This window comes from Gordionus sp. m RMFG-2023, chromosome 2 (assembly GCF_954871325.1).
Source record: "Gordionus sp. m RMFG-2023 chromosome 2, tfGorSpeb1-WG-v2, whole genome shotgun sequence".
NCBI lineage: Eukaryota > Metazoa > Nematomorpha > Gordioida > Chordodea > Parachordodidae > Gordionus > Gordionus sp. m RMFG-2023.
The window spans coordinates 19201136-19214381 of record NC_088776.1 but is presented as its reverse complement, the minus strand read 5'-3'; the positions used below and the strand labels follow the sequence as shown (position 1 = coordinate 19214381).

Sequence of the window (13246 nt, the reverse complement as noted above, 5' to 3'; positions counted from 1 at the left end):
TTTCCCATTTTATAATTTTCAACCCATAGTTTTGGTCATGTATAGAGAAAAATGAGGTCGTAACCTTCCCAGACCATCCCTGAACACACTATAGAAATTGATTTTTTTAAAATTTAATAATATACATATATATATCATAATCTCACAATTTGTTTTTTTTATTTTATATTGTAATGATTTATACATGTTACGAATAATAAACTGATAACAAAGTATAAAATTTGAAATATAAAAATATTAATTTATATACAAATTTTTTATAAATACATATGATTAATCGTTCGTCATAGGATTTGGCACTATTTTAATATAATAATTGCTTATTGGTTGCCTCATATAAAAGGCATCTTAATTGAACTATTATAAATAATTTTAAAAAGGATAATACTATATTACATAATTTGGAGGGGAAAAATATTCATACCACGATTTTGTAAAAAATTGTAATAATTTGGCAATTGGGGGAAAAAGAAAAATGATTATGTTTGGACACTCAAACAAAATTATTGCACTGATGGATGTAAATATTTAATAGATGAGATTATGTATTGCTTTATTTTTTTTAAGGATATAAATTTTATTCTTGTACAAAAAAATATGATGATTGTTGATCCTTACAATAACTTTACAGTTATTAATTTTGATAACTATTCTCCAAGATATTTTACAATAAAAGCGGAGATAAGTAATGGGAATGGTTTTATAATGTTAGGTTGTGTAACATTAAAGCAAAACTCTTTTGATCACAATACAAAAAAAAATAGGTCGAGATTAAATTAATGTTATAAGACGTGCTTTAGAATTTATTCAAGGCAAAGAATGGTAAAAACTAAAAACACATAACTCCTTTTAAACAAAAAATGCGATATGAATAAATGTTTTTAGAATGCAAATATAATATTTTAATTTCATTGCTTATTTTCGTCGTCTATATTTCTTGTGGTTTACAATTTAATAAATAATTTATTAAAATAAAGTATTGAACATCAATGAATCCGATAATAATTTAAATACTGATCAAGGTATTTATATAAATTTTATTTCTTTAAAGTTAGGATATATTATCTTTATCGGGTTGGCTGTCCCCTAAAAAATATATGTACAAAATATCATAAATCTAGTATATTATATATAAACTATTAGATTTATTTAAAAAAAGTTTAGCATTACATTATTTCCTTTTCTATCTAACATTTTTTTTACATTTCAACATTTCTTGTATGTGTTAGGAAAACATAAATTTTAAGATGTATTCAAAGAAGCGCAATATAATCTCTGGATTACATTTAAATTGCATCTATATATAATATTATGTTAAGAGAAACAAATAGACAAGAATGTACACTGTTTACGTTAAATAAACAATATTAAATAATTTATATTAGGTTCTCCCCAAATTTTCAAATTTTTTATACTACTTTTATAACTAAATGGATCCATTCACTTAAACCATACTAAATTTTTTAAAGGGTTAAACATAACTTTCTCTCTGCCCCCACTCAAACCATTTTAGAATATAATACCGGCTGCCCATTTATTTTATATAAATTAAAAAATTAAGCCCCCCTTTCTCAAATTTTAAAACCTGGATTAAATAGTGCAAATTTGGCTCACATTTTTATACCCCATATTATTTGTAAAAACGATAAATATGGGTAATGTGTTATTTTTTAACTTTAAATCATTTTTGAGTGCGTTTAAATTTAAAAATCTGATTGTACAGGAAAGGTAATCCAGCAGAATAGCTCTCTTATGAATCATTTATAATTTATACAAAAAATGATGGAAATATAACTAAATTATATTAAGTTGAAAAGTTCATGACAAAATTGACTGAAATTCATAGGGTGAAATACAGATCTTTAAATTTAAAAAAGCGCTCAAAAAATGATTTAAACTTGAAAAATAACATTGACAGAAAAAACATGTTGCCGTTAACATATATATAAATTTTTTATTCTGAAATATAACCCATTCTTTTCAATTATATGCGCTCAACTCAAACTTCTTAATATAATAAAATTGTCATCTCGCTATTTAAAGTTTTATTTATTTTGGTTATTTTTAAAAATAAATGTTTGATTTTTATTATTTTGTTTATTTGTACTATTTACAAGTATAAGTAGTTAAAAATTCTCTGAGCTCTATTTGCTCAAGAAATTCGGAAAAAATATTGAATAATGAGAATCAACGAATTTCATCATGGCCTCACTTGTAATGTCTTAAATATTTATAGAACGAAAATAAAAAAGATATCACTGTAAAAATGTTCGTCCTCTTCGAAAGAGGTAGAACCAGGTTGGATAGGCAGTAATCTTTTACGTTGATTACTATTGATGTCGACCCCAGACAGAAAGTTATTAGCACTGACTACTAAAGACGTTGGGACGTATGGTAAAAGTCTCTTTTTGCGAGTCGAAGATGGGAATATTATATCATCCTTTTTGGACGAGAATGGAGACGAAAAACGAAATTGCTGCGTGTCTAAACATTTTTTTTTATTTAAAGTAGACTGTCTAATTTTTAAAATTGTTTTTGGGAAAACATAAATGATCCGTTTTTAGAATATCAACAATGAACAAATTATATTATTGTTAGACGATATTATTATTCTTTTTTCTCCAGTCCTAGACGGTTACAGCGACATGGCAATACTTTTCAAGTATGGAACGATCATTTCAATACAATTTTAATAAAGAGTGTTTCAAAGTGTTAGATAAAATTAAGACGATATAAATTCATTAAAAAAGACAACACATATGCTATTAAAACTAGGTTATCAATATAAACCTTACCAGTATTTTTAACAATCAAAAATATATTATGTTAATTGGAATGGAAATGTTACCACCGTTTACGTATTATATTAGGATTATATATATACATAAATTTATTTTATATGGCCCAAAAGTTATTTTAAAATTTAATTTTAAATAATCAATTAGTTGTTAAAATATAAAAAAAAATGAAGTATGTTTGAAGATTAAACTTTGAAAAAATAGATGTAATTTCTGCTTAGCCTTGATTCTAAACAGATTTTTTCCAGTTAAAAACTTGGCTAAGCCGTTTTGGAGTCGACTTGAGGGGAGTGATTTGTAAAACCAATATATATACGAAATAATATAGATAACTCACAAATTTTATCTTAAAAAATCTTGTGCACCAAAGCATAGATGCATTGGTAATATTTTTAGAAAATATCTAAACGGATACTAACGATATTAACACCGTATTGGCCGATACCACCGATACCAAGTAATAATAAAATAAATTAGAGTAAAATCACTTTCTTCCTTTTATCTGTTTAGAAAATTATTATATGGATTTTTAAAAAAAATCACAGCGTAATATTATTTTTTTTATGAAGAATAATTAATACAATTAGGGTGCGATACTGATGAGTGGGGTGCATTCTGGTATATAGAGTTAAATACAGGAAAGAAATATTTTAAAATTTTTGATTTCATAATTGTGCCATTTCTAGTGTTGTTAAACGCCTAACTCAATATTTCATTAGGAAAATTATTATGCAAGCCTTAAAATTTTGCTCATAGGTGGCACAAAGGTTTGAAAATCTATTAAAGAAATCTCGAGGCTTAGACAATATTTTTCTGGTTAAAATATTGAGTTAGCCGTTAAAAATAGGCTTAATTCGAGCCGTTTAACAACACTAGCCATTTCCTTTTAAAATATGAAAAAATGAGAATGATGGCTTGATATTTTGAAATTTGAATTAGGCGAATAATAAGTAAAACAAGATATAATAATTCTGTTAAATACTGACCGTGTCTCATGGGCGGAGAAGTTCGGTGATATAAGGGTGTACCAAGGTCCTCGTCGAGACTGGTGGAAGATTCTACGATAAGAGGAGTTTTTATATCATGGCCGGAATCGGGTACAGGACCATGGGTAGGAAATATAAGCAGACTTTTTTTGTCGGGAGGCGAATACAGGCGAGGTAAGTGAGGAGGCGGTGGCAATTGATAGGGCTTTGAGAAATGAAACAGTTTTTTTTTAATTGAGTGGGTTTTTGTAATATTCTTTTCTTTTATCAATCAAAGATTTTTTGTTTAGTTGCTTCAGATCATATATTAATTTGCCCAATTAGATATTTTTTCGATTTTATTATGATTTAACGTTATGAAGTTAACCTCTACCCCCCCCTCCCCCCCCCCCCCCCCCCCCCCATTTTTTATGCCTATTAAAGGGAGAGACGGGGAGATGAACAAGAATAATGATACACAATTAATCTTAAAAATAATTCGAATGAAATAATAATTATAATTGTGAATGTTGGTTACTTGTGCGTAATGATCGAAATAAGATGGGGACGCGATGGATGGAAGTTTACGGGATATGGAAGATGGATGAGTAGGCAAGGCTTGCGGACTTTGCTGAACTACTTCGGCCCATGGTAAATGTCGACTTACTTCATCCGCCTCGTAATCCTCTGGTTTGTGGCTTTAATTTAAATCAAAATTTTTTTATATTTTATTTGATTAATATATTAATTGAATAATTTTTTATCGGCTTGAGTTTCAGTATTAATAATCAATACATATATTTAACTACTAATCCTTATTTCAATCACAGTGTTTGGATTTAATATTTTCGAGTCAAACAAAAATAAGTAACAAGATTTAATTTTATAATAGTTATATTTAAATATTTCAATTACAACTCTGACCAAATCGTGACTTTAATATAAAAATTTTGCCAAAAAAACAAAAACCTTTCGATTCTAGGTTGCCTTTGCAAGAGGGGAGATCTTATCGAGGAAGGTTGTAATTGTAAATCAATTTGTTCGTAGGATCTTATAAAATAAAAATCGTCATTAAAAAACATCAATTATTCATATATTTTTTATATAATATTATTTTACCATGTGATAGTTTGGAAATCATTCATTTCTATTTTCAATAAATAATATTAACTAATAATTTGAATAGCTGCCATTTTTATTCAAAATATGCGTGAAGTATAATCAAAAAAATTTCTCTTTCCATCTAATTCTCTGAACCTTGCTTGTATTAGGCTCCAAAATTCATCATAAATGATAGAAAATTATTTTATTTTTCATAAAGACACAATAACTGACATTGGTCCATATTCGACAAATTCACCAGTTAATTTTACCTTTCGTCTAGATCTCTGGTTCTATTATAATCTCGACGATAATCGCCCCGATCAGTTCTATCCGTTTCGAATAATATTTGAGATTCGTCGGCTGCCCTATCCATATTCAAATCTGTTTTAGTTTGATCTATATCTTCTTCTCTTTCATCCAAAGATGGAACAATTATCCCACCACCCGACATTTTACCCGTACTGTAGGGGGCATCTTTTTTCTTTCTCAAACTGCGTTTACGAAAACTTCCGCCTATTCTTTTGACAAATGCGCCACTTATACGTCGTTTAGAAGATTCGGGTTCTATTGTAAAAAATCATAAATTAAATTTATTAATCACACGATGCCGCTATTTTTATCATGATGATAGAAAGATTACACATCATCTAACTGTGATTTAAGACTTTTAGACTCTCGGAAAGGACCAATTTAAATCTAAAAAATAATTATGCCAACATATATGCGCTTCTGTATTTAAAAACTAAAATGGTGTTTTTAAAATTTCCAAAAATCAAGTAAAGAAATACTTAAAAAAAAACCTTTAGGTGTTGTTTCACCTTCCATTCTAACATCAGGTAAAGGGATAGGTAAAGTGGATTGGTTCTTGCTCAAGGCCTTACTTGATTCATCCGTCCCTCCTACACCCAAATTTCCGGTTATTTTGCTTTGAACGGCTGACACTAGATTACCAAATATGGATTGATTTCTCTATGAAGTGGGTATTTTTTTATATTTATATTAAAAATAGTAATTAATAAAGTCAATTTATGAAAAATATTGTTAGAAGCAATCATATAAGATCATAACTTCCACCTTTGAATCTTCGTCTCCTCCAGTTTCCAGATTTCCAGACATGGTTCTCCTAACTTCAGGGCCTGTATCTTGAATAGCTCTTAAGCCAGCCTTCATATACATTTTTTTTAAATATTGAAATTAAAATATTTTTTATATTAGTAACCACAAATTTCAAGGAAATAATTACTGACATAAAAAAATGCTTGTAGGCCATTTAATAGGCATAAATTTTATGGCCCGACCCAATTATAAGTGTGGGCTTGAAGATAAACAAAAAAATTTGGGATGAGCTCAAAAAATAACTAAATAAATTTGGAAGGCAAGGCTCTAGACGTGATAGAAGCTAGATGCTCAAAGAGTTGACTATCATAGGAGAGATAACCTCTAAAAGTGTTCACTTTTTGTGTATTGATTAAAAATGATATATATATATATTATAAGTAGATAGTTATTAATTTTTTTGTAATATACACTATATTATTTATTAATGTATTTTTTTAAAACAAACCTGTAATATATTACCGCTACCACCTTTATCCTTATCACCTAAGTGAGGATTTTTCTCGAGTTCTTTACGCCTCTTAAAACGACGAAAGTAATCTTGAATCAAAAAAGTGGCATAAAATTTTCCCACTGTTACATCATCATCTTGAATTTTTGTTTGTTTAAAATTATGTTTTTGAATATTCATTTACATTCAATAAATCAGGAATAAACCGAAGGATACTACAAGATTTGCAATTTAAATGTGCTTGTAATTATGAGTTTACCGATTTTCCAATATCAGATCTTTTATTTTTCATAATGCTAATTTTTTTAAAATCGGATAGGCCGATAATGTTGAAATCATATAAACCACTAAAAAGGGATATATTAAACTAATGAGATTAGTCTTAATTTAAGAACGGGGCAAAAAAATTTTTAATTTTGCAGGAGTTTAAATTTAGAAAAAGAAATCTAAAAATGTGAATAGGAGGAATTTTATTTAAAAAAGTAAGAGATTATCAATTTACGTCCAGCGGGTGGCACAATTTGATCCAATAATTTTTGACTAGTTCTTTTCCATATCTTTTTAATTACAGCTCTTAGCTCTTCGTTAGCTTGATCAAGGTTCCCTGAGCATAAGAAACAGCGAAAATCAATGTAACAAAAAAAGAATAAATTTTTTTTTTAAAATATAAAAAATTTTTACAAATATTCTTAACTTTTAAAAATTATTTCTTAGTAAACGAAAAGATAAAATAATATATTATTTACAAATAAGCTAATATCATCAAGCAAGCATCAACTGTATTAATTAATATTAACCATAATCGTTAATTTTACATCTAAATCCCTAGGGGTTAATAATTTGGTATAGAAAGTCGGTCAGTAAATAAATTTTAGATATTTTCAATATATTTTTTTTGTTTTAGAGAGAAGGTTGGAGGTTACACTCAGGATTGGGTAAATTTTCAAAAAATTTTAAATCCCACTTTAGAAAAAATTATCTTAAATACAAATACATATTACTATTGAAAATTTTCAGATACAAATATTTTCAAAAAGTTTTAAATTCAAATACTTTTTTATAATAGTTTATATATAATATCTATTTAATTGCTTTTCAAAAATCAATATGTAATATTATTCAAGATGTTTTTAAACATAGTTATTGTAGCAAATGTTTATATTTCAGAATAAAAGTAGAGATGTAAATTTCCCGGGAAACTATAATTAGGGAAACAACGGGATTGGTGTATGATAACTACAATTATTTTGTTATCTAAGTTTGAAGATAAAAAAAAATTCAAGATTTGAGTTTAAACATCTGGAATCGAGCAATTTGTCATTTGCAGAAGTTGCTTTTTCCATAAAACTAGTTTCTTGACCTTATATATTTTTTATTTTATCTCGAGATTTTTAGTTGATATTTACAAAAGAAGATTAAATTCTTTTCATCACTACAAGTCTGTAGCACTGATAAAATTCCTATTTACAAACTTCATTGTCTTTAATTAAATACACAATATCTTGGGTCAAATATATGAGTAGCGAAATGTACTATATTTCGGTAACAAAAATTTATTCTGTTTTTATTTATAAATTTTGCAATCTCCATAATTCCGTTCTAAGAGAGATTTGATGTTGCTTTATAATTGTTAAATATCTTCCTGATATTAATAAATGCTTGTGGAACGTCAGATAAATTAAATTTATCCGTTTCCGCTATCTCTATTTGTAAAGAAATGGCTTTTATAAATTGTATAGCTGTACAAGATTACTTAAAATACCTCCATTATCAAGTATATGCTTCTTATTATCTCTATCAGTAAAAATTTCAATTATTGCCATATCCTGCATAATATTTTCATTTTTTTAACAGACTATTAATTATCAAAATTATGCCTGCCCAACGGGTTGATCCCTTTAAAGAAACAATCCGATTTTTATCAAAGCAGTTGTTTTTCCTTAAAGTTGATAAAATATATGGTGGATTAAATATATTTTATTATAATTTTGGCCTTTGCTGCTAAAATTTGAATTGGAAATATTTTATTTGATATACCCTTTAAGAGCAAATAAAGTCCATGCATGAGATGCGCACACACGATAGTTGGGATTAAAGTATTCATACTTTCATATTACTTGCATTATCAGTTATTATGTGTTAATTTTTATGTTTCCTATCTCTTCAATTACTTAAATTCATTAGACATATATTCCCATCTATGTATATTGTTGGGATGAAAAAAAACCGTTTTTTTCTGGGAATTTCGTATTTTAATTTTTTTTATTGATACAATAGTAATATTTTATATCAATTTTTTTTATCATTTATATAAAATATTATAAAAATCAAGCATTCGTGAATATTCTTTTTGAAATATAAATTTGTTGTATTGAATTTTGTGAACAAGATGGTAGGGGTCGGTGAATGTTCATGATGTTAGAAGTAAAATGTCATTTTCTGCTCGAGCATTTATCATTCTTAAATCGTTCATATTATGATCCTTTAATCTGCTATTACTTTATAAGAAAAAAATGCACTGTTTCAATTGATTTATAGAATATGAGGCTTGAGGTTGTAATATTAAAATTTATATTACATTTCCCTTATAAATGTCCACCCATCACTAATGAGGGTTATATTTTTATATAATCTTTTGGTTACTATATTTTAATTCTTTCATATTCATTGATTAACAAATTTCAACTGATTAAATATCTTGAAGGGATTTTAAAAGCAGGTTAAAAGATTGAAATGACTTCTTCCATTACACATTGAGTTATGGAAAATGTGTATTTGACATAAAAACGGTTGCTACAAATTTAATATCTAGTTGAATTTTTACTTCAGATGAAACACTATCAACATATTTCATTAAATTGTTTTGCTTGCATTAATATAGTGTTTTGGAAATATTTAATCGATTCAGCTTAATATATTTAAAATTAGATTTTTCATCAAAATTAATTAACTGTACCTAATCAATATCACTCAAACTTTTAAATAACCACCAACCCTCTCCCATATCTCCAACCTTTAATACTACTTCTTATCCTTACCTCAATTATTAAATGTTTTAACTTATTAAAAAATTTCCTTCAGATGAACATTTATTGAGTTGAGATTTATTATACTATCTAAAATGATTGAGAATGAACGTATACATACAAAAACAGAACACAATTATGATTCATGAACTATGAGGAAAAAAATATTTCAGCAAAATATGATGAAGATCGTGTGATCAAAACACATTGGGGAAACTATAAGGAAAATTTCAAATTTTCCGGGAAATGTGTTACATCCCTAAATAAAAGTATGCATACTTGGCAATATAAAAATTCACATTAAAAGAATGTATTCATTTTAATAAAATTATACCTTACTTTTTTTAATACAAGTTTTTCAAACAATGTATCCTTTAATCGGTGTCAATTCTAAAGGTATGCAAAGAAAAAATTATTTTGATGACTGGTTTGTCTTTTTATTTATTTGAATGTATTTTTAATTAAACTTAGGAAATATGCAATATTATGAAAATAAAAAAATATATTTTTAATAAATAGAAGTCTGTTCTACTTATTACGCCTAAAAAATATTTAAAATCCATCAGCTCATCGTCTTAAAAATATGTTTTAACCCACCAGCCCAATATTTAACCTATTTTAGAAAACCTGCCCGCACATTGCAGACCTCTAGTCTATTCAGTCTATTTGTAGCAACTGTAAATAATCTTTCAAAGGGAGATGAAGATGAAGATAAAATATAATTGTATACCTCGTTCAACTTTAAATCATTGAAGATATTATTAATACTACTATTATAAAAGCTCAAGTAATCATCCCCTTCAACATAAGAAAAGAAGATGAATCACTAGCTGATTCACGACATTATTTTTTTGAGTTTTAAGAGCTTCCTTTAAAAGCATATTTTGAAGATAATTTTTTTTCATCGCATTATATCAATCGATATTGAAAATATGGATCAGTTAAAGTAGCTAGTCCCTTCTATATTTGTCCATCGCATTTATATTTTGGGCAAAAACGTTTACCCAAAGCATTCTCATTTGCCATAACGAGAGGTTTAGAATAATGCAATAATATGTCAGCATTTTGTTGACAGCTATTTTTATGATAAAAAGAATAAGTACAACTATAAGTTTGCCGTAATAGCAATTATTGTTATCTTATAATTGGCTAATGGTTGCATATCTATAGTACTTGCAAATACTATATTTTATTATCTTTTTTTGAAATATACAATTTCTCAAAAAAACCCTTTTCAATTTCACTTGAAGGCATAAATATAGACAAAGTGGAAGCTATATAAATAATTATTTTAAATGCTATTGAAAATTCTAAATAAAAACAATTATAAATACAAAAAAGTATGTATTTAAAACATGTACAATACTGCCCAACCCTGAGTATAAGTTAATAATTTTTTTAAATAATGACTAATTGAAAATTTTATGAAAAGATGCCTTTTAATTTTTTAAAGGGTACAAAATTATTTTTTTTAAAAAATGTAACCCGGCTAAAGGCCTGTAAGAGGGCATAAATCCTTCCAATAAAATGGTAGAAGCCATCAAAAAACCGACCATAGAAGTTAGGCCAATTTTTTATAAGCCTATGATATAAACTTAATGTAATCTCCATAAGGTGATGACTAGGTCGATTTATGAAGTCAAAATAATGAGGCGGTGGCCTTTCTATGTTTTACCGTGATATATAATTAAGCATAGAAAATTCTGAGCTATAGTAAGTTTTTTTTAAAATGGCGGAATTATTATATATAATATATTAAATAATTTTGAAAAAGATCAGTGAAAATGTTCAAATATCTTTTTCAAAATTAAATGAACTGACTTGGGGAAATTATATTAACCATATCCGATTTAACAATACATTTGATGCCTGGTAATGCTATACTTAATTGTAATATATTTTCGTGAAAAAATTATGCTAATTACCTATTGGATTGTAATCTAATTTTTAATTCTTATTAAAAAGTTAAAATAACTATAAAAACTTATTGATTCGTATTTATTTACCCCTAATAGTTTCATTGGAATTAGTTGATGATTCAGAATTTATAAATCAAAGGAAGATGAAAAATAAAAACTAGTTAATAATCAAAAAAAAGAGAAAAAAAACTCATTCAAAAAATGAAAAAAGTGAGTGGAGGATGGCAATTAAAGGAAGAATGAAAAAATATTTTTCAAAAAGTAAGTTATGAAAATATAGTACCAAATAAAAGGAAAAGGAAAAAAAATGTCTTAAAAGGTGATAGACATAAAACTTAGTCAAATAGAGAATTATTTTTTATGTTAGCGAATCTCAATTAACAAGCAATAAAGTATGAATAATATACAAAAAAAATAAAATATAATATAACACACACATAAAAGGATGCAAAGAAATTTTTTTAAAGTGTGTCACACAATATAATAAGTATAACTACAATCATCTAGCCAAAATATAAAACATTAAATAAAAATATTTAATTCAAGTGCGAACTTTAATTTAGTGATATTAATCATGAATATCAAACAAGTCAAACCTTTAATATTATGATGAAAAAAAAAGAGATTTATATATAAGGGGATATTTATATAGGTATAAAATAAAATTCTGAGATAAAAAAATCTAAAAGACTGGCAAAGAAAGGAAAAATAAATGCACACTTAAAAAATGGTTTCTATTTCAAAGTTTAAGAATAAAATATTGAAGAATAAGAAAGATGAGAACTAGAGCTACCTTCCATATTGAGGTGATGTGCTACCCTAATTAATGAAAATAAGGTACCACGGAATGTTACCGTTCCATCTTTAAGAAGCTGCATATTCATAGCCATCATTTTCTAGGTTTGAGGGCGGGCATAAAATATTTGTAATTGTTTTTTAAAATCAATAAGAAAAGAAAGAAAAGGGAATTAGATTTTGGAATATTATATGTAAATTTATTCTAAAAAGGGTAAATATGATGAGTGTATATATATAACAAGTTTTTGTTTTAGTGGTATCACTCAATTTAATATAAATACAATATATTATAACTCGCATATTAGGATTCACGAAGGATCAGAATTTACAAAAAGGTAAAAACGGAAAACGGGGAAAAAATGGTCAGTTAGAAGATTTCTAGGATCATAAATTTTTAGCGGGAAAACGTTATAAAATGGGAAATCTAAAGCGGGTTATTTATAATATACTGTAATGTAAAAAATATATGATATCAATCGATTTGATAATGTATAATAAAGCAATATATTATAAATAAAAATCATTCTTTAAAATGAAAGTAAATTATCATGCGAATTGAATATTGTGTAAAACTATGAAGCGAAATTTAGATTTATATTATTGTAAACTTAAATATTCCCAATGATCGCAAATGTAAAGCATTTATTTTTTTAAACCCTCTAAAGAGAGTAACATGCAAGCAAGCTAATTAATATTTAATATAGCAAAATATTGAGATTTCAAAACACTTAAAATGATTTTCCATCCATCATTCGTTTGGATATCGTAAATCTCGTTCCATATAAAATACCATGTTCCGTAGAGTTAATTTTTTTTTTACAATTTCGTTTGTCTAAAAGAATATGATAACGATATATTTTAAAATATATACATTCATTTATATTAAAAGTTTGGTAGTTTTATATAATAGTTAGATATTCTTTAATCTTTATATGCACATGTTAAGCTCAAAAATAAATATGGGAGTAAAGAAGGATGCAGTAAATGGATTTGTGGAATAAGTATTCTCGGAAAACATACTAGATACACTTATACTTTAATGACACAATTTTGATTTTTTTATAAAGTC

At 26.5% G+C, this 13246-nt stretch overlaps 1 protein-coding gene across 9 annotated transcripts in view; it reads right to left on the bottom strand.

The window, feature by feature from the left end:
* Positions 1 to 286: 286 nt before the first annotated feature.
* The window catches only part of LOC135925039 (muscle calcium channel subunit alpha-1-like), a 92506-nt gene continuing 79546 nt past the window's right edge, over positions 287 to 13246 (bottom strand). For 4 of the 9 annotated variants that reach the window (XM_065460180.1, XM_065460181.1, XM_065460182.1 and 1 more), the window contains 10 exons: positions 6937 to 7038; positions 6432 to 6571; positions 5942 to 6031; positions 5668 to 5836; positions 5137 to 5431; positions 4733 to 4813; positions 4302 to 4461; positions 3785 to 3989; positions 2260 to 2484; positions 287 to 1086 (listed from right to left, as the gene is read on the bottom strand). In XM_065460180.1, coding sequence (XP_065316252.1) covers positions 1052 to 1086; positions 2260 to 2484; positions 3785 to 3989; positions 4302 to 4461; positions 4733 to 4813; positions 5137 to 5431; positions 5668 to 5836; positions 5942 to 6031; positions 6432 to 6571; positions 6937 to 7038 — 1502 coding nt within the window. In that variant the 3' untranslated portion in view covers positions 287 to 1051. Of the gene's footprint in view, positions 1087 to 2259; positions 2485 to 3784; positions 3990 to 4301; positions 4462 to 4732; positions 4814 to 5136; positions 5432 to 5667; positions 5837 to 5941; positions 6032 to 6431; positions 6572 to 6936; positions 7039 to 12172; positions 12276 to 13246 lie in introns of all 9 variants that reach the window. The other 5 variants (XM_065460184.1, XM_065460186.1, XM_065460188.1 and 2 more) reach the window with 2 other exon arrangements.